The 17,998-nt window shown below is 45.2% G+C and overlaps 1 protein-coding gene across 1 annotated transcript; it reads left to right on the top strand.

Moving 5' to 3' along the window:
* Positions 1-5,446: 5,446 nt before the first annotated feature.
* ZNF599 (zinc finger protein 599) lies at positions 5,447-16,915 on the top strand. Its single transcript, XM_019624856.1, has 4 exons — positions 5,447-5,784; positions 7,709-7,835; positions 10,356-10,451; positions 13,854-16,915. Exons 1-4 carry the CDS (start codon positions 5,773-5,775, stop codon positions 15,209-15,211), a joined length of 1,593 nt encoding a protein of 530 aa, XP_019480401.1. The 5' UTR covers positions 5,447-5,772; the 3' UTR covers positions 15,212-16,915.
* The last annotated feature ends 1,083 nt before the right edge of the window (positions 16,916-17,998 follow it).

Below are 17,998 nucleotides of genomic sequence, written 5' to 3'. Positions count from 1 at the left end.
TTCCACATTAAGAATTAGATTTTTCAAGCTCTCAGAATCACTCCCCCCCCCCCCCTTTTAGGTGTGTTGTTTTAGGTTCTGGCTGTAAAGGAGTAGCATAGTTGCAACTTACATTCCTGCCATAAACAACTATAAAACTGGATAAAATTACACAAAGCTACTGTTTTCAGGACTTTGATAACAGAGAGAGCAGGGCTGTGACCCTTGGGGGAAAGAAAAGCAGAGCAGCTCAAGGACCTGCCTCCAATCTTCCTGCTGGCTCCCCAACACTTTCTAAAACTGCCCAGGAAGTGGAGCCCAGGGAAGATAGGGTGAAGACCACAGAGATCAGAGGCAATTGGGATTTGTGGGGGCCTCCCATAAAATGGGATATGCAGAGAAGCAGCCCTAGAAATCTATATGCTCAATGTTTTCAAGAATAAAAAAAAATCACATTTAGAGATAACACCCTCAGTGTGTCCACTTGCTTCAGGGAAGCCCAATAACTCTCTTCTGTCTTCCTTGTGATGGTCCTATCTGGAGGTTTTTTCTCTCTCTCTTCTCCCTCACAGAACATACTGAAATTCACAAAACTTACTTGAGCACTTCAGGCTACATGTGAGTGGGCAGCAAACAAAACTGTTGTATATACATACAGTGTAATTCAGTGATAAAAAGAAATGAGCTATCAAGGCACAAAAGACGTAGAGCGTTCTTACATGCAAATTGCTAAGTGAAAGAAGCCAGTCTGAAAAAGCAATGTATGATTCTAATTATGTGCCATTCGGGAAAAGACAAAACTATAGATACAGTAATATCACGGGTTGCCAGAGGGGTGGAGGAAGGTTGGAGAGATGACTATGCAAAGCACAGGAGATTTTTGTGGCTGGGAAACGATCTCTGTGGTACCGTTACGCATTTGTCAAAACCCACAGAACTGTACAACACAAAGGGTGAACTTTAATGTATACAAATTCAAATAGTTTAGGAGGGCAAGGGGATCCCAGAAAAGAATGCTGACTGTGACAAGAGAATCTAATTGTATTGTGAATGTATGAAACGACCTCCCTATAAAACAGAGGGCGTAGGGGAAAAGGTGCTGTCCTAAGTAAGTAACTTGGAAATGAATAGAATCTAAAGGCAAAATGAACTGCAAGTATGCACTTTAGTTGAGTAAGTTGTTCCCATGTGGATATAGGTTAACAATTCTGATACTGCTTTCCATGTATACAGGTATACCTCATTTTATTGCACTTTGCTTTATTGGGCTTCACAAATGTTGCATTTTTTACAAATTGAAGGCAAGAGCCTCCACCAGCAAAAAGGTAACAACTCACTTTGTTGTGCTACTCACTTTATTGCAGTGGTCTAGAGCTGAGCTTGCAATATCTCTGAGGTATGCCTGTATCAGGTAAATGGTTGGTGGATGGTAGGAGCCAGGCGTCTCACTGTTTGAATGGGAATTTACAGGTAAGCAAGGGAAAGAGGCTAGAATGATCCATGTCGTAGTGGATTAGAGCTGGAGACGTCAGTAAGAACTCATGTTTAATTTAACATAGATAGAGATGGTATTTACACAGGTTAGTACATACACATATATTTCTTTGTTTTGTCAGCTGAGAGGGCCTAAAAACAATGACACCCCAGTAGCAATGAGCATCCCTAATATCCAGATATTGATTCTAATAAAATTCTCTAGTAAAATGAATCAAAGCTCCTTGGAGAAGTGGCTGAGTCTAGCACTGGGGCAAGAAATATACATGCATATACAAGATGATGCACGGAGCATCTTGTAATGCCAGAGAGTGAGGAAGTGCTCCAAAAACCCACACAATAACAGGGGCATGTCAAAGAGGCACAGGAACCAACTGAAAGACCTTCCAATGGCCAGAGATGGAATAATTTGAGAAACAACAAATACATAAATGGCATTATAACCCACAGGATTAAAATATATGAGTACATACTTATATAAATAGATTATTAAATAAGTTAGGAAAGGGGGAAGAAGAGACAAAATCTCCAATGCTGAAGAATTCCAAATAAATCAGATACTCTACCCTAAGGGAGAGGGAACATAATGCCCCATTTCTTAAGTGTTGTCTGTTCATTGTGGCTTATTTCAAAGAATACAGTATGGACAGTGGGGAAAAAGAGTAAGTTTGTAATGAAGAATCCTGCCAAACACTACTTCAACCAAGTAATCAAAGTAAACTTAAACAGTCAGTCATAAATCATACTGATAGCAGATACACCTAATATAATGTGATAAAAACGACATTCTACTTCTGTGACCTTTCACTCTCAAACCTATAACCCCATGATAAAAACCCGTAATCATGAGAAAAACAGTTAAATCCAGCAGAGGGGCATGCTACAATATACCTGACTAATACTCCTCATGTTCATCAAAAACAAACAAAATCTGTCACGGCCAAGGGGAGCCTGAAGAGACATAACTAATGCAGTGTGTTATTCTGGATAGGATCCTAGAACAGAAAAATAACATTAGATAAATACTAAGGTAATCTAAATAAATGATGGCCTTTAGTTGATAACAATGTACCAATTCATTAGTTGCAACAAATGTACCATACTAATGTAGAATGCTAATGATAGGGGATTTTGGGTGGGGGGGTTTACTATGGGAACTCTATTACCTGCTGATGTTCTGTAAATCTGAAATTGTTTTAAAAAACAAAGTCTAGTAATAGCAAAGAATATATAGAAACTTCCAAACTCTTAAACACACACACGTTGAGTCCTTCCATAAGTCAGCCACTCCAATGTTTGCTTTTGAAATGTTTTCTTTTCAATGATCACAACAACCTGGTGAAGTGGGAAGCATTATTGTATCGATGGAGAAATTGAGGTTCAAAGAAATGAAGTGATTTTCCCCTAGGTCATGCACCTGGCAAGGCTTGGTTTCTAGAGGCTGGACTGAAATTTGGGAATCTGGGTCCAGGGATGACTTTAAACACTTTAACACAGTACGTGAACCCCTCAGCATGGTGCCCACACACAGTGAGGATCAGTGAGGCTCAGCTGATGCTGCTGTTATTGTTGGAATTTTTAATCATATTTTTCCATTCTCTGACACACCAAAGCACTTACTGTCATCACCTTATAGTCCCATGGGGTTGTCCTAATCTTGTGTCATTCTCCAGTGGCTTCTTCCATTGATTGCTTTTCTTTCTGGCACACTTGCATTACATCCAAAGGCTGCATCTGGGCCGCCCGAGTGGCGCGATGGTTAAGAACTGGCTTGGGACGCCAGAAGGCCCCGGTTCGGATCCCACATATGAGGGCCGGGGGCCGGTGACACTGCCCTCTACAGCTAAGATGCTGAACAACAGCTCAACCTGGAGCTGGGCTGCCGTGAGTCACCGGCGAAGGCGTAGGCTGCAGCCCCTGTGGCAGCGGGTTGCCATGGGCTACCGTATGTAGCCAGCAGCCAGCGTGAGCGGCCATCCAGAAGCCAGCAACTGATCTGCCTCGCCCGGGAAGAGCGCAATGATGGTGCCAACTTGGGCCAGTGAAGCAACGTCCTCCACAACTAGACTGAAGAACAAAACGACAGCAACTTGTCTGTTCCCCTTCCCCCAATTCCCCAATAAAAATCTTTAAAAAAAAACAAAGTCCGCATCTGCCTCCACATTGAGCATAGCCCTGAGCTCAGCTCACTAGATGTGATTTGGGCCTTGGAGTTCTCTGCACCTTTAGCAGTGACCAAGCAACAGTCACTAATCTAATCCAACAGCCCTGAGGCCAATGCGACTGTCTCAGTTTGACTTTACAGGTATTGATGACCTTCAAGTATTTGGCCATGACCTTCACTTGGGGAGAGTGGGGGCAACTGGGCTTGGCACCTCTGGGGACCCTGTATTGGGAGGTAATGCTGGAGACTTGTGGTTTCCTGGTATCACTAGGTAAGGCTTACTTCCCTCCCTTGTGGGGAACCCCCAATCTCTTCCTTCATTTTATCCTCTCTAGGACTGACTGGTAGACAACGCCTCTGGAGCCCACCCTCCCTCCTACCCATAACTCCTGTTGTGTTCCTGTCTCATCTCCTCTTTCCTGTTCTCACTGTGTCCAGGCAGGTACTGTGAGGGGCCAAAACAAAAAGGAAGTGAAATCAAGAACTAAGCCAAGAACTAAACTAAGCCTACACTCTCACTCCAATACCTGGCATAGGCTGGCCTCGGTCTGAAGTCCTTATTCCAGATACTCACCAGATAGAAACTGAGTGGTCAAATTTTGTTGGGTTAGGTGTCCCCATAACCCAGTGAACAGGGGCTGGAGGTGAGGAGCCAGTCTCCAAAAAGTGCATGAGTCAGGCAGAACACCCAGCCTTCTGTTGGAAGGCTCCTTTTGCCCCTGATGCCCACATGACCATCCCTCGCTTCCTAAAGCCTGGTCCACAATTCACTGCTGGTAAAGATGATTTTAGAGGGTGTGCAGACATATCAGCTGACATTGATGGACACCCTGAGAAAGCTGTTCAGTTTTCCTTTCGCTTTCCTGCCTTCTGATTGTTGTCAGGCAGTCTTGCTTTAGTGATAAATCTTCAAGACTTCCCCTAACTTTGGCTAATTTTCCTTTTCTATTTTTTTACTTTTTAGAAATTTTATTGGGGAACAGTGTGTTTTTCCAGGACCCATCAGCTCCAAGTCAAGTAGTTGTCTTCAATTTAGTTGTGGAGAGCACAGCTCTAAGGCCCATGTGGGAATAGAACCGGCGACCTTGGTGTTATGAGCCTGCGCTCTAACCACCTGAGCTAACTGGCTGCCCCTAATTTTCCTTTTCAACAGAAGGAGCTGCTCCTGACTCATAGTATAGGGCAGGCCACATAAGTTTACTGAAACTTATAGCATTATTTTGATTTCATTGTTGTCATATTTTGATGGTAGCCTATTTGTGAAAAGTGAAACTTGTATTTGTAACAAATTCCCAGGTAATGCTGTGGGGCTGTGGGTTGAAAACTACTGATTCAGGGAACATTTACTCTATTCATTTTTCATTGTAAATCCTAGCTCAGAGAGGTGAAGTGCTCGCGCAGGGGTACACAGGGAAGTTCAAGGAATGGATCTTCTGATGTACTTCTTAGCATTGTCATTGGTGATATTTGTCAAAACATAAGACGATACATGGATCACATGTTAGAGGTCTTTACGTACGGTCAGGATATTGCCCGAAGTGCTCCGGATATCCGTATGGGTCTCCTTTAAGATGAAGCGATGCCACGCCCTCTCTTTGGAACCCAAAGACCCGGTTTCACAGGAAACAAGTCTTGCGCTCTGTGGTGCACCAGGACTGTTGGAAACTACATTACCCAAAGGCAGAGCACGTCGGAGGCGGGCACAGGGACAATGACGGAAAGCAGAAAGGGGCGTTTTCTGAGAAAGCATGGGCGGGACTTCCGGCGTCTTGTCTTAGGACGTCATTTGGTTGTGGTGGGTGTGTCCTAACCTGCCCTGGTGGTTGGAGCGCCGGCGGAGGGCGCTTCCCAGAACGTTCTTCGAGACCCAGCAAAGGATAGTGAGGAGAATAGTACCTCCGCGCTTTTGTACGCGCCGTCACCCCGCCTTATAACAGGGTTGTCCGCCGAGCGCTCTCTGGGGCTTCGGCACCAGCCGTTCATCTCCGCCGCTCCTGGAGGCGGCGCCCTAGGCCTGGTGCGCGTTCTACACGGCGGACCCTGAGGTGCCAGGTCACCCCGCCCAGGGCTGGCGTGAGGGGTCGGCCGAACAGGCTGGACCGGCTTTTGTCGCCCCTCTCGCGGTCTCGCTCCCTATGGCGGCGCCGGTGAGTGGAAGGTTCCGCACTGGAGTCGCCGTTCTTACGGTGCCACCCTTTGTGATATAGGGGGATCCCGGAACTCTTCGCCTTTCCATCTTAATGCTCTTGGAACTAAAGGTCCCGCGGGGAATGGCAGATCTAATCACTTCCAACCCAGGGTTCTGAATCCAGGCCAGGGGTTAGAAAGAGAGGGCCCCACTTCTGGTTGTAACCTTCAGCGTGTCGCTTTGCCGCCCCCACCCTCCATTCCCCCGGGTCTAAAACTGGAATATGTTTCTCTCTCAGTTGAGGGACGTGGCTAGGGGATACGTGGGACCTGCCTCCTTCAGGGCGCAGTACGGCCCGGAGAACATCTGTGGATGTGGTTTCTGGAGAGTGACTCCCCTGGTCCTGCTGTTATCTCAGGCTCACGCCACTGAGAGTGTGACCCCCAGGCCTCCCTGACTCAGGCCTTGACCCAGCTCAAAGCTGGGATTGAGCCCGGAGAGGAGAGGTCACGTGGAAGCAGCGTTTTCGGAATTGCTGCTCCTTGGATAGGACGAGAAGGTCCCAGGACAGGCTTGAAGATGACCATCACTGTATTTATCTTTGCAGATGCCATCAGGGTGGTACTACAAGTGAAGGTGGCTTGCCACTTGGAGTGAACCCATTTTCCTGTTTAACACATTTATTTCTGTTTGAATAGTGAATCCACTACAATATTCATTAGTGACAGTGCATATGAATGAGTCTCTTGGGATGTAAACGCACAACTGGTCCAAAGTTACTCTCCGAATGCCACCTGTTTGCTCTCATCATATAGGTCTGATCACCTTCAGGACTTATTTTTTCCTCTCCTGACTTGCTCCCTAACTTCATTCCAGCCTCTTTCCGGTGTCCCCTCAGAGAGGCCTTTCCCCGGTTGTCCCATCTAAAGTATCCCCCTAATCTCTGTAGTCATCTCACTCTCTCTTGTTGTTTTCAGAGACTTTAGTGTCATATGACTTTATCTTGCACATTTGTTTAGTTTCTTGTCAGTCTTTCCCCAATGAGCAGCTCTTCTCTATCCCCAGGCCTAGAACAGTGCTGGGCCTGTACCAGGTCCTCATTAAGTGGTTGACTAATGAAAGACTCTACCTTCCGGGGTTCCAGTCACACTTAGATTAAATCTAATCTCCCCACCATGGCTGGACCTGCGTTAAATCTAAACCCCCTTCCAGAAGTACCTGGGTTCAAATTTTGCTCCTTCCCATTAGACAAACTACTCTAAGCAACTTTAGTGAGCTTCCGTTTGCTGATTGTGAAATGGAGACTGTGATGGTATTTACCTCATGGGCTACAGGAAGATCAATGAAATTCGCAAATACATCTAGCACTGGTGTGCTGGGCACTGCAGTGTTCACTTTATGAACATTTTCTCTCTAATTCCCACAACCACCTGGTGAAATGGGAACTATTGTATTGATGTCGAAGTTGAGGCTCAAAGAAATCAACATATGTTGGTTCAAACAGCTGGATTTAAACCCTGGGAGTCTAGCTCCAGAACTAGACACTTTAGTTGCTTTAACACAGCATCTAAAGCTCCCAGGTATAGGCAAACAGTGTGGACCAGTGAGGTTCAGCTCTTGCCGCTGTTATCATTTTTGGAATTATTATTTTTATCCCACTCTTATAACATCCCAGAGCACTTACTGTCTGCTCCTCACAGTCCGCATGAGAGTATTAGTGTCACTGTCCAATGGCTTCCCATATAGGAAGCTTTTCTCTCCCACACCTTTGTATTCTGTCAAAGGCACCATTTACCCCCTCCTGAGCCCAGTACGGAGCTAGAGTCTCAGGAGATACTCAGTGATTAAGGCCTTGGGTCTCTGGACTTTTGTCACTAACCAAGCAGTAAGCTGTAATCTCAATAGGCATACGGCCACCCTGCCACCTCTGTTTGACTTTCTAGGCATTGGTATCATTTGAAGATGTGGCTGTGACCTTCACTAGGGAAGAATGGAGACATCTGGACCTAGACCAGAAGACCTTATACCAGGAGGTGATGCTGGAGATTTGTGGACTCCTGGTCTCACTGGGTAAGGCCTCATCTTTCTCCCATGTGGTACCCACATTCTCTTTCATTCCATCCCCTCTCTCTAAAAATGGGTGGTTGAGAAGACCTCAGGAACTCACCTTCCCTTCTCCCCACACCCTCCTCTTGCTTGTCTTCCCTGTGCCTGCATCAGGGATTATTGTATAAGAAACTGTTCTTCTCAACACTTTTACCCAAGTGTACAGCACAAGCTGGCCCCAGTCTGACATCTTTACTCCAGATTCCATAAAAGGGAAACTGTTTGATTGAGCTTAGTTGGGTCAAATGTCTCCACAGCCCAGTTAGCAGGACCTGTGGATAATGGGAAGTTCTCCGAGAGGGGGTGAATCAGACAGACAAGAAGGTATTTGTCATCAGTGCTACTGGTATCTAAGCAACACAATCTCAGCTAAAATTCTTCTTTGGCCTCTGGTAACTGCACAGTTGTCCCTTATTTCCTAAGGCTTATGCCTCTCTTCTCTGCTGCTATAGGAATTAATTTTAGAGGATGCACAGACACATTTTTCTTCTTTTTTTTTTAAATTAGGGAATTGCGGAATGGGAACCAGCCAAGTTGTTGTTCTTCAATCTTAGTTGTGGAGGGCTCCACTCTCCATCTGGCTGCCCTTCGGCACCTTGTGGCCTCTAAGCTCAAGGTGCTGTGTTACAATCTTAGTTGCGTGTGGGCGTAGCCACCATCCCAGGCGGGAGTCGAACCAGCAGCCTTGTTGTTAAGAGCTCACGCTCTATCCACTGAGCCATCTGGGCAGCAGCTCAGCTCAAGGTGCTGATTTCAGTCTTAGTTGCAGGCAGGCATAGCCCACCATCGAACAGGCAGTCTCGTTAGGAGCACGTGCTCTCACCAGCTGAGCCATCCTGCCACCTGTGGGCAGCTCAGCGGCAGCTCAGCTCAGGCACAGCATCACTGGCCCATGTGGGAATCGAACCGGTGGCCCTGTTGCTCAGAGCTTGTGCTCTTAAGCTAATTCTTAACCAACTGAGTCACTCGGCCGGCCCCACAGACACATTTTCAAATGGTAGTGATGAGCATCTGCAAAAGCTGTTTTCTTTTTTCCTTTTGTTTCCTGCCTTTCTTGGTGGTGAGAGAGCCTGGGCTTAGTGCTGCATGTTTAACACTCCCATGGCTGTTGGCTCATCTCCCTTTCAGCAGAAAGAACAGCTGCAGGACTCGCAGACTAGAGCAAGCAGCATGAGCTTGCTGGGACTACAATTTTGATCTTATCATATTTTTATAGTATCATTTCACTTAGCCCAAGTGAACTAATACCTTTAAAGTACTTAGAAATAGAACGGGGAACATAGCAAGTGCTATGTACATATTATATATAATAAATTAATAAATCCCAAATGTTCTTCCACCTAAATCTAAATGTCTAGTTTACCCAGAAATCTGTTTGAATACAAACTGATGCAGACCCAAGGTCTCCCTTTTCCCAAATGTCCAACTGGTTACCTCTAACAGTTCTTTCCCAGCATTGTGTCTACATAGTCTCTCCCAGGAGGTCAGTCATCAATGCAATAAGTACAGTGTTATTTTATAACCATTGTGGTTAGTGGTTTAAAGGAGAAATATGGGGAATAGTATTCTAGGTGGAGAGACCAACATGTGCCAAGTCCCTGAGGGGGCGGTGAGCTCAGTTCCTTAGAGATAAAGGAAGATCTGATTCACCATTTCCACTGCCTCATCGCTGAGCTCAGTGCCAGGCATATAGCAGACGCCAGTGAGCATTTGCTAAGTCACAACTGGATGCATTCTGGCTTGCAGTACAGGATTTTCTACTCAAAGTATCTGTGGTGCCTAAGTCACTGACTTCTTTCCAGAGTCCTCCTGGTTTTAAGTTTTCACATTTGGCAAAACATGTTTGGCTGCATGTACCAGAAAACCATCTCATATTGGTGTCACCCTGAAAAAAGTTTATCACTTCACTTAACGAGAAGCCCTGAGGTGGGGCTGGCTCCTGGGTTGGTAGATGCCAACCTGGTTCACTGTCAGCTTTTTCTCCTTAGTCCAGGCCATCAGGCTAGAATCCTTGAAGTAGGCACAGGATGATGCCCCAGCACGCAAGGCAGCAGGTCCCCACATTTCGCCCTATCTTCCCAGCCTGGATGAAAGCCTCTTTCTTCACAATGGGTAGCAGTTTTAGGTCACAGCCTACCTCAGACAACTGACTATCAGTAGATGCCATTCACCAAGTGACTTAGTCCGGTGTTTTTAGCTATCCTTGGGCACCAGAATCACTGGGCAGCTTTGAAAACTACCAAGGCTCAGTCCTTATGCCCAGAGATTTGGTTTAATTTGTTCTGTGTTTGAAACCCAGACATTTCTAGGTAGTTCTGATGCATGGGGAGGTACTGACTTAATGAGAGAAAACCATCTGGATGGAGGAGTCCCCTTTCTGGGATTTCATGTGGTGTGTTAGAAGTGTATAGTTCTGTATAGTTGAGATTTTTTTCTTTTGTCTTTCCCTATATCCCCCTGCCCCATTTATTTTTACATGCACAGGGCAGCCTGTTCCCAAACCAGAGCTAATCTACCTCCTGGAGTATGGACAAGAACTGTGGATAGTGAAGAGAGGCCTCTCCAAAAGCACCTGCACAGGTAAGTGGCTGAGTCTGGCAGGTGGGTGTCATGGCAGTCAGCTGGGGACCACTGTGTCTGAACTCTTTGGGCAACAGTTTCATTTTGTGGTCTTCCTGGGTGGTCATGGAGCAGCTTGAACTGTGTTTCCCTGTCTTCCCACCCCCATCACTCTCTTTGCCTTTACTGGGGTTAAAATGTGGTATATTAGGTAAGTGACAGGCTCTAACTGTTCAGCCACTCACCAGCCTCATGATCCTGGGGCAGTTGTGTGATCTCACTGTGGCCTTTGCTACACAGGTTAGCCTGAGTTATTGCTACCTGCTTTAAAAGATAAACTGCAAAATCTTGGTGGGTCATCAGATTAAATAAGAGGGTTTTTTTTCTCATCATGCCATGTTTAATGTGAGTTAGCAGGGGAACTCCGTACCACATAATTATGCAGGGATCCAGGTGCATTCTGTTGTCAGTATATGGCTTTAAGGTTGCCCTGGCATTATCCAACTGGCCAAGAAGAATAGGAGAGAAGGAGAGTAGTCATATCCACTTACACACACACATCACTTCCATTCACATTCCATTGTCAAGAACTGTCCATTAGGCTACACATCGTATCACACTGGAAAATGTGGTTTAGCTTTGTACCCAAGGAGAATCCATGGGTATGAAGAACACATACTCAGCCTGCTAAACTTGGCCTACATTTGAAAAACATTGTAATGATAGTTTTTGGATCATTGGGTTGTTCAGGAATGTAATTAGGTAATGCAGAAAACTTTGTATTAGCTTACTGCCTGACCCAAAGTAAGTGGCTCAACAAAAGTTACCTATTAGCAATATTCCTGTATTATTAGTCATAACGAATAATGACATCTCAAACTTCTTTCTGGATTCAGAAGACAGTCCTTTCTTCTTCTGCAGATTACTACCTCCAGTTATCCTTCGCATCCCATTCTTTTCTACCTCTCCATCCAATCATTTATTTATATATACATCCATCCGTGCATGCATCCATCCTTCCATTTGTGAATCAAATATTCAGAAGGAGTCCCTAGTCTTGTTATCTTTTCACCTTTTTGTCTTATAAAACATCAAGGGGACATCTGCTCTTGTCAGCCCCACACCTGGGCTGCTGAAGGCAGCTGGAGCCATCGTGTGTGTGGATCGGCACCAAGGCAGACTCATGATCTCGCCCCTCTATTATTCCTCAGGAACTCAGTCAGCCAGTGAGTGTTTCTGGCCAACGCCTTCTCAGCCCCTCAGAGTGTGTCTCAAACATTCACCCTTCTCCACAGTTCCACATCTTCACTCGAAGGTTTCAAGGGCATCTCACACCCATCATACCTAAAAATGACCCCATTTTGAATTAATGGCTTTGCGATTCAATAAGTTGAGAAGGCCAATAACAAAGTTGGACAACCTCTCAACACCTCCATCTTCATCATACCCAATATCCAGCTATCTCCAAAACTTGACCATATTTCATCAGACATATTTTTCATATTTATGCCTATGTCACATTGTCTTTTTTTTTTTTTAAATTTTATTGGGGAGGGCCGGCCGAGTGGCGCGATGGTTGAGAACTCGCTTGGGATGCCAGAGGGCCCCGGTTCGGATCCCACATGTGAGGGCCAGTGACACTGCCCTCCACAGCTAAGATGCTGAACAACAGCTCAACCTGGAGCTGGGCTGCCATGAGTCGCCGGCGACGGCGTGGGCTGCAGCCTCTGTGGCAGTGGGTTGCCATGGGCTACCGTGTGTGGCCAGCAGCCAGCGTGAGCGGCCAGCAGCCGCAGTGAGCGGCCGTCCAGAGGCCGGCGACTGATCTGCCTCGCCAGGGAAGAGCGCAATGATGGTGCCAACTTGGGCCAGTGAAGCAACGTCCTCCACAACTAGATTGAAGAACAAAACGACAGCAACTTGTCTGTTCCCCTTTCCCCAATTCCCCAGAACTGTTCCCATCCCCCAATTCCCCAATAAAAATCTTAAAAAAAAAAAAATTGTATTGGGGAATTGGGGGAGGGGAACAGCATTGGTTGATCGGGGAAGGGGAACAGACAAGTTGCTGTCCTTTTGTTCTTCAGTCTAGTTGTGGAGGACATCGCTTCACTTGCCCATGTTGGTATTATCATTGCGCTCTTTCCGGGTGAGGCAGTTGCTCTCCGGCCATTGTACGGCCGCTCACAGCCGCTCACACTGGTTGCCAGCCACTCACAGTAGCTTACAGCAGCCCACTGCAGCAGGGGCTGCAGCCTATGCTGCAGACGAGTCATGGCAGCCCAGCTCCAGGTCGAGCTGTTGTTCACCATCTTAGCTGTAGAAGGCGCAGCATCACTAGCCCTCATGTGGGATCCGAACCGGGGCCCTGCTGCTCAGAGCTGGCATTCCAAGCCAACTCTTAACCAACACGCCACTCGGCCAGCCCATATGTCACATTGTCTTGATGTATATAAATTCATCATACTCCTACCTTCAAAGGGGAAGTCCTCCTGGCTTTATTCTTCTTCAGAGATATCCTAGTCCCTTTGTTCTTTTATGTAAATTCCACAATCAGTATCCATGAAAAAGCCCTATTGGAATTCTAACTGAAGTTGTATTGAATTTGCAGAAGAATATGAGGAAAATCAATGACTTTATATTATTAATCTCTTTTTATGTAGATCTTAATTAATGTGTTAAGTTTTATAATTTTCTTCATCTAGATGTTATCAATTTTATGTCTGTTCACCTAGTCTTTACTCAGACATAGTAGACTCAGTATGTCCACCCCATGGCTTCTCACACTCCCCCTCTTTCGCACAGGCCAGAATCCTGAGAATTTGTTTCTCTTCTGTCCCTGCCTGCCTTTCCATCCACATCTCCACCATCTTCATCCTCTCATCTGCTTTACTTTGCCTGGCATTCAGCATTCTGTCAAGACTCTGAACCTTTGTATTTTCTGTCTGCTGCAGTTTTCCTCCTAATTCCTCTGACTGGGAATTTCTATTCTCCTGTAGAAATAAGCCCACATAGCCCCTTTTCCAAGTAGCCTCTGCTGACCTCTTTCTGTCTTCCACCTGGGCCAAATTAGGTGCACCTTCTCTGTGCTGTCATAGCACCATGAGATATCCTCTCTTAGAGCACAGTCATTACACAAAATGTAATTATTACTCTACCCACCTTCCCCCATTCTGGAGATTGAGGAGTCGTCTCCAGATTCTTTTGCCTTGCCCCAGATTTTCCTTCTGGGTTTCCTTTCAGAGATGTCAAGAGTTCAAGGATTTGTAAAGAAAGAAATTGTAAATCTGGGTTTAAGAGATATGAAAATGCAGTAAGCATTAGAAGCATTATTTTTATCTTCATTCTCCCCCTAACAAGGTAATTTTGTGTATTCTTTGTTGACGTCATTCATATATACCGTTTTTTGTATTGAATTTCCTTCAGGTAAAGAAGTAAAACTTGAAACCACAGAGCCTACTGCTTCTCAGCTGGCCATCACTGAGGAAGCCTCTTGTAAGGAAAGAGTGACACAGGGAACCTCAAGGAACTCCAAGTTGGAGCAAGCGAGGGATCGGGAAAAGCAATCAGAAATGAGGGAAGAGAGTTTCAGGCCAGGAACAAACCCCCACAAGGAGACATGCCATAGGAGGCTGAGCCACAAGCATGATGATTTGGAGATAGAAGATAGTCTGTGTTTAAGGGGCTTACAGGAGCGAGTCACTACACGAGATGTGCTGCGTGCACATGATTCCCAAGGACCAGGAAAAGACTCTGTGATGGATGGAAAAAATAACCTCTACAAATGCAAGGAATGTGGAAAGGGGTTTAGCAAGAATTGGATTCTTGTGCAGCATCAACAGATTCATGCTGGAGTGAAGCCCTATGAATGCAGTGAATGTGGGAAAGCTTGTCGCTATAGGGCAGACTTCATTCGACATATGAGGTTTCACACTGGGGAACAACCATACAAGTGTATCGACTGTGGGAAGGCCTTCAAACGCAGGTCTCACCTCACGGAGCACCAGCGTATTCACACTGGAGATAAGCCTTATGAGTGCAAAGAATGTGGTAAAGCTTTCACCCACCGCTCCACTTTCATCCAGCACAATGTGACCCACACAGGAGAAAAACCCTTTCAGTGCAAAGAATGTGGAAAAGCTTTTTGCCTCAACTCATCCTTCACTCAACACATGAGGATTCACACTGGAGAGAAACCGTATGTGTGCAGTGAATGTGGAAAGGCCTTTACTTATCGCTCCACTTTTATCCGGCATAAGAGGACCCACACTGGAGAGAAGCCCTTTGAGTGCCAAGAATGTGGCAAAGCCTTTTGTGACAGCTCTTCCTTAATTCAACACACGAGGATTCACGCGTGTGAGAGGCCCTATGAGTGCAGGGAATGTGGGAAGACCTTTACGCACCACTCTGTTTTTGTCCGACATAATAGGACCCACAGTGGAGAAAAACCCTTGGAGTGTCAAGTATGCACCAAAGTCTTTTACTATAGCTCTTCCTTCACTCGACACATGAGGGTTCACACTGGGGAGAAGCCCTACATATGCAGAGAATGTGGAAAGGCCTTTTCCCAGCCTGCAAATTTTGTTCGGCATAACAGGATCCACACTGGAGAAAAACCCTACGAGTGCAAAGAATGCAAAAAGGCCTTTTGTGACAACTTTGCCTTAACTCAACACATGAGAACTCACACTGGAGAGAAACCCTTTGAATGTAGAGAGTGTGGGAAGGTCTTCAGCCACAGCTCATCGTTTACTCACCATCGAAAGATACATACCAGAGTTTAAAAGATGTAGGAAGGTTTTTTGCAAGTGTTTTCACCTCGGTCAATTTTAACGAACTCATACTGGTGACATACCTTTCCTTTTAAATATAACCAATTAAATATAAACATGAACTAAAATTTTACTTTTGATGGAACTGCAGGATGTGTGATGGGCCAGTGCACTGTGTGGAGAAACCTCTTGGAGCACCTGGCTCAGGTGAACAGAGAGACGGCACCGCTGGGCCCCACAGGACACGACTATATAAGGCCACTCTGCCAAGACTGGGAGATGTAGCACATCTACCTAATCCACAGAAACACACAAGGAGGCGGCCAACATGGGGAAAGAAACATGCAGTGTTTAGAAGGTTGCAAAATTCTAACCAAAATGTAAAACACTCAACTCTAACGTTTCTAGAAAATAGGAGAAAATCTTTTGTGTTCCTGCTGAAACCTTCCCATGGTTTCACAGAATAATAATTGAATCCAAATTTCCATGGTGCCCTATCTGCATCTGGCCCTGCTACCCCACTCCATCAGTTATCAATTGCTGTTATCTCTGGCCACACTAGCCTTGACCTGGTTCCAGCCAACCTCAGGGGCTTAGATATAGTTCTCTTTTCCTGGACTGCTGTGCCCCACCTTGGAACCTCACTAGGGCTCCTGCGTGTTTCCTGGGTCTGCATATCACCTAGCTTATGTTCCTCAAGGGTAGACATGACAGTGTTTTGGAATAAAGAGTACTTTTAATAATTGTTGGTAGAGCTACCCTCAGTGGTCCAACTTTGGATGTTATAAAAAACACATGAAGGGGATGAGGCCTTTTTATCCCTCATACCCCAATTCCCACACCTCAAAATGACCAGTTATTATAAGCGTGTCAGGGAAATTGGAAAGAAGCCATACACACATTTCCATTTCCTTTCTCTTCTACCTCTCAAAATACCCTTCAGATGGATTTCTCGTATAAACATGGGAAGTTATTGTATACATTTTTCCTAAATTCATAATAACCACTGGGTCTCTCTCATGGAAAATTCTCAGGTGTAGTGTAAGGCTCTCAGCTGGGTCAATTTCTAATATGACCATTTAGATAAATGGTTACCTGCCACAGAAACCTTTCACAGGGATGACAATTATGTTTCTCTTCAGTATGAAGAGATATCAGATACTGAGAAAGATATTTCTCTGGCCAAAAGATTATCCTGAATAGTTAACCTTTAATTTTTTTTCTAGGAATTACTTCATATGACTGTACTGAACAGCATACTGTGTATGTTCACAGTACTGTGCATTGTGTACTGGCTTATTGTCTGAGTACTGTACATATGTCCTGTTTGTGCATGTGTATGACTGAGAGTTAAAGCAGTACAATAATGAGTACATTACACAAAAAGGACATAGTTGAAATATTTTTGTTACAATGAAATATTGCATATAATTTATTTATAAGAAACATATTAGCACCATGCTCTAACCAGTTGAGCTAACCGGCCACTTGCTAATCAGAAACATATTAAATGAGGTGCCTTTAAACAAAAAACATTCCATAAAAGGTCATGTACTGATTGGTTGTGGTGACCAGAGGCTCACAGGAATTTGAATCTGCATTTCCCCTACGTAGCAGTGACTCAGTGTTCACTATATCTGCTTTGGATTATTTTTTAATTCCTTTTTATCTCCTTTTATTGGTTTATTAGCTTTTTTTTTTTTAAGATTTTTTTTATTGGGGAATTGGGGGAGGGGAACAGACAAGTTGCTGTCGTTTTGTTCTTCCGTCTAGTTGTGGAGGACGTCACTTTACTGGCCCATGTTGGTATTATCATTGTGCTCTTCCCGGGTGAGGCAGTCGCTCACCGGCCATTTGGACAGCCACTCACAGAAGCTCATGGCTGCTCACGCTGGCTGCCGGCCACTCACAGTAGATTATGGTAGCCCACTACAGACCCACTGCAGCCTACGCCGTCGCCTCATGGCTGCCCAGCTCCAGGTCGAGCGGATGTTCACCATCTTAGCTGTAGAGGGCACAGCGTCACTGGCCCCCATGTGGAATCCGAACCAGCAGCCCTACTGCTCAGAGTTGGCGCTCCCAAGCCAACTCTTAAGCAACGAGCCACTCAGCCGGCCCTAAAATTTATTTACAATTATCAAATGCCATAGAGAACATAATCTGAAATATAAGCTTTTTATCTACAACAGTGTCCACACAATCCTAATCATTGATCTGTGTTAACTTTCTAGTCACAAAATAGGAAACCATGGGGGGCAGTAAGACTATTCCATTTCTCATCTAAAACTTTGAAGCCATCCCCCTTAACAAACCATAATTTTCTGCCAGCTTCGGTGGAGATAACAAAAACTCTTACATATCCTTCAAGAGATATACTGCAGAAAATTAATGCTTTCAAAATTGGTGGGTGGACTGGAGCAATAATGGGGATGGCTCCAGACTATTAATTTCAAGGTAAGCCCCTGTAATTATGATCCAGATGGAAAGATGACTGCTGTTACTAGCGATGCTGCCAATAGTAATATCTCAAAGCCACAAAACCTGAAACTAGACACCGGATCCTGGGAGTCCAGCTGCAGCAAACACGACAGGACTTGCTTATCTGCTCTGTCTAGATTGACCCCAAGTGCATGTGTGCACACAAAGCTACATAATTAGTACTCATCCCTTAGGATTCTGATTAAAAAGCACATCCACAGTTAAGCCTGCTCTGATTTATCATAGTATGTTGTTTCTTGGTTATGTTCTCACAGTACTTGTAAACATTAAAATGTGTGAATTAATCCAACTGGAGATGGA

This window comes from Hipposideros armiger, unplaced genomic scaffold, assembly GCF_001890085.2.
Source record: "Hipposideros armiger isolate ML-2016 unplaced genomic scaffold, ASM189008v1 scaffold_609, whole genome shotgun sequence".
Classification (NCBI taxonomy): domain Eukaryota; kingdom Metazoa; phylum Chordata; class Mammalia; order Chiroptera; family Hipposideridae; genus Hipposideros; species Hipposideros armiger.
The sequence above is the reverse complement of the archived record's forward strand: the minus strand, read 5'-3'. Positions and strand labels throughout refer to the sequence as shown.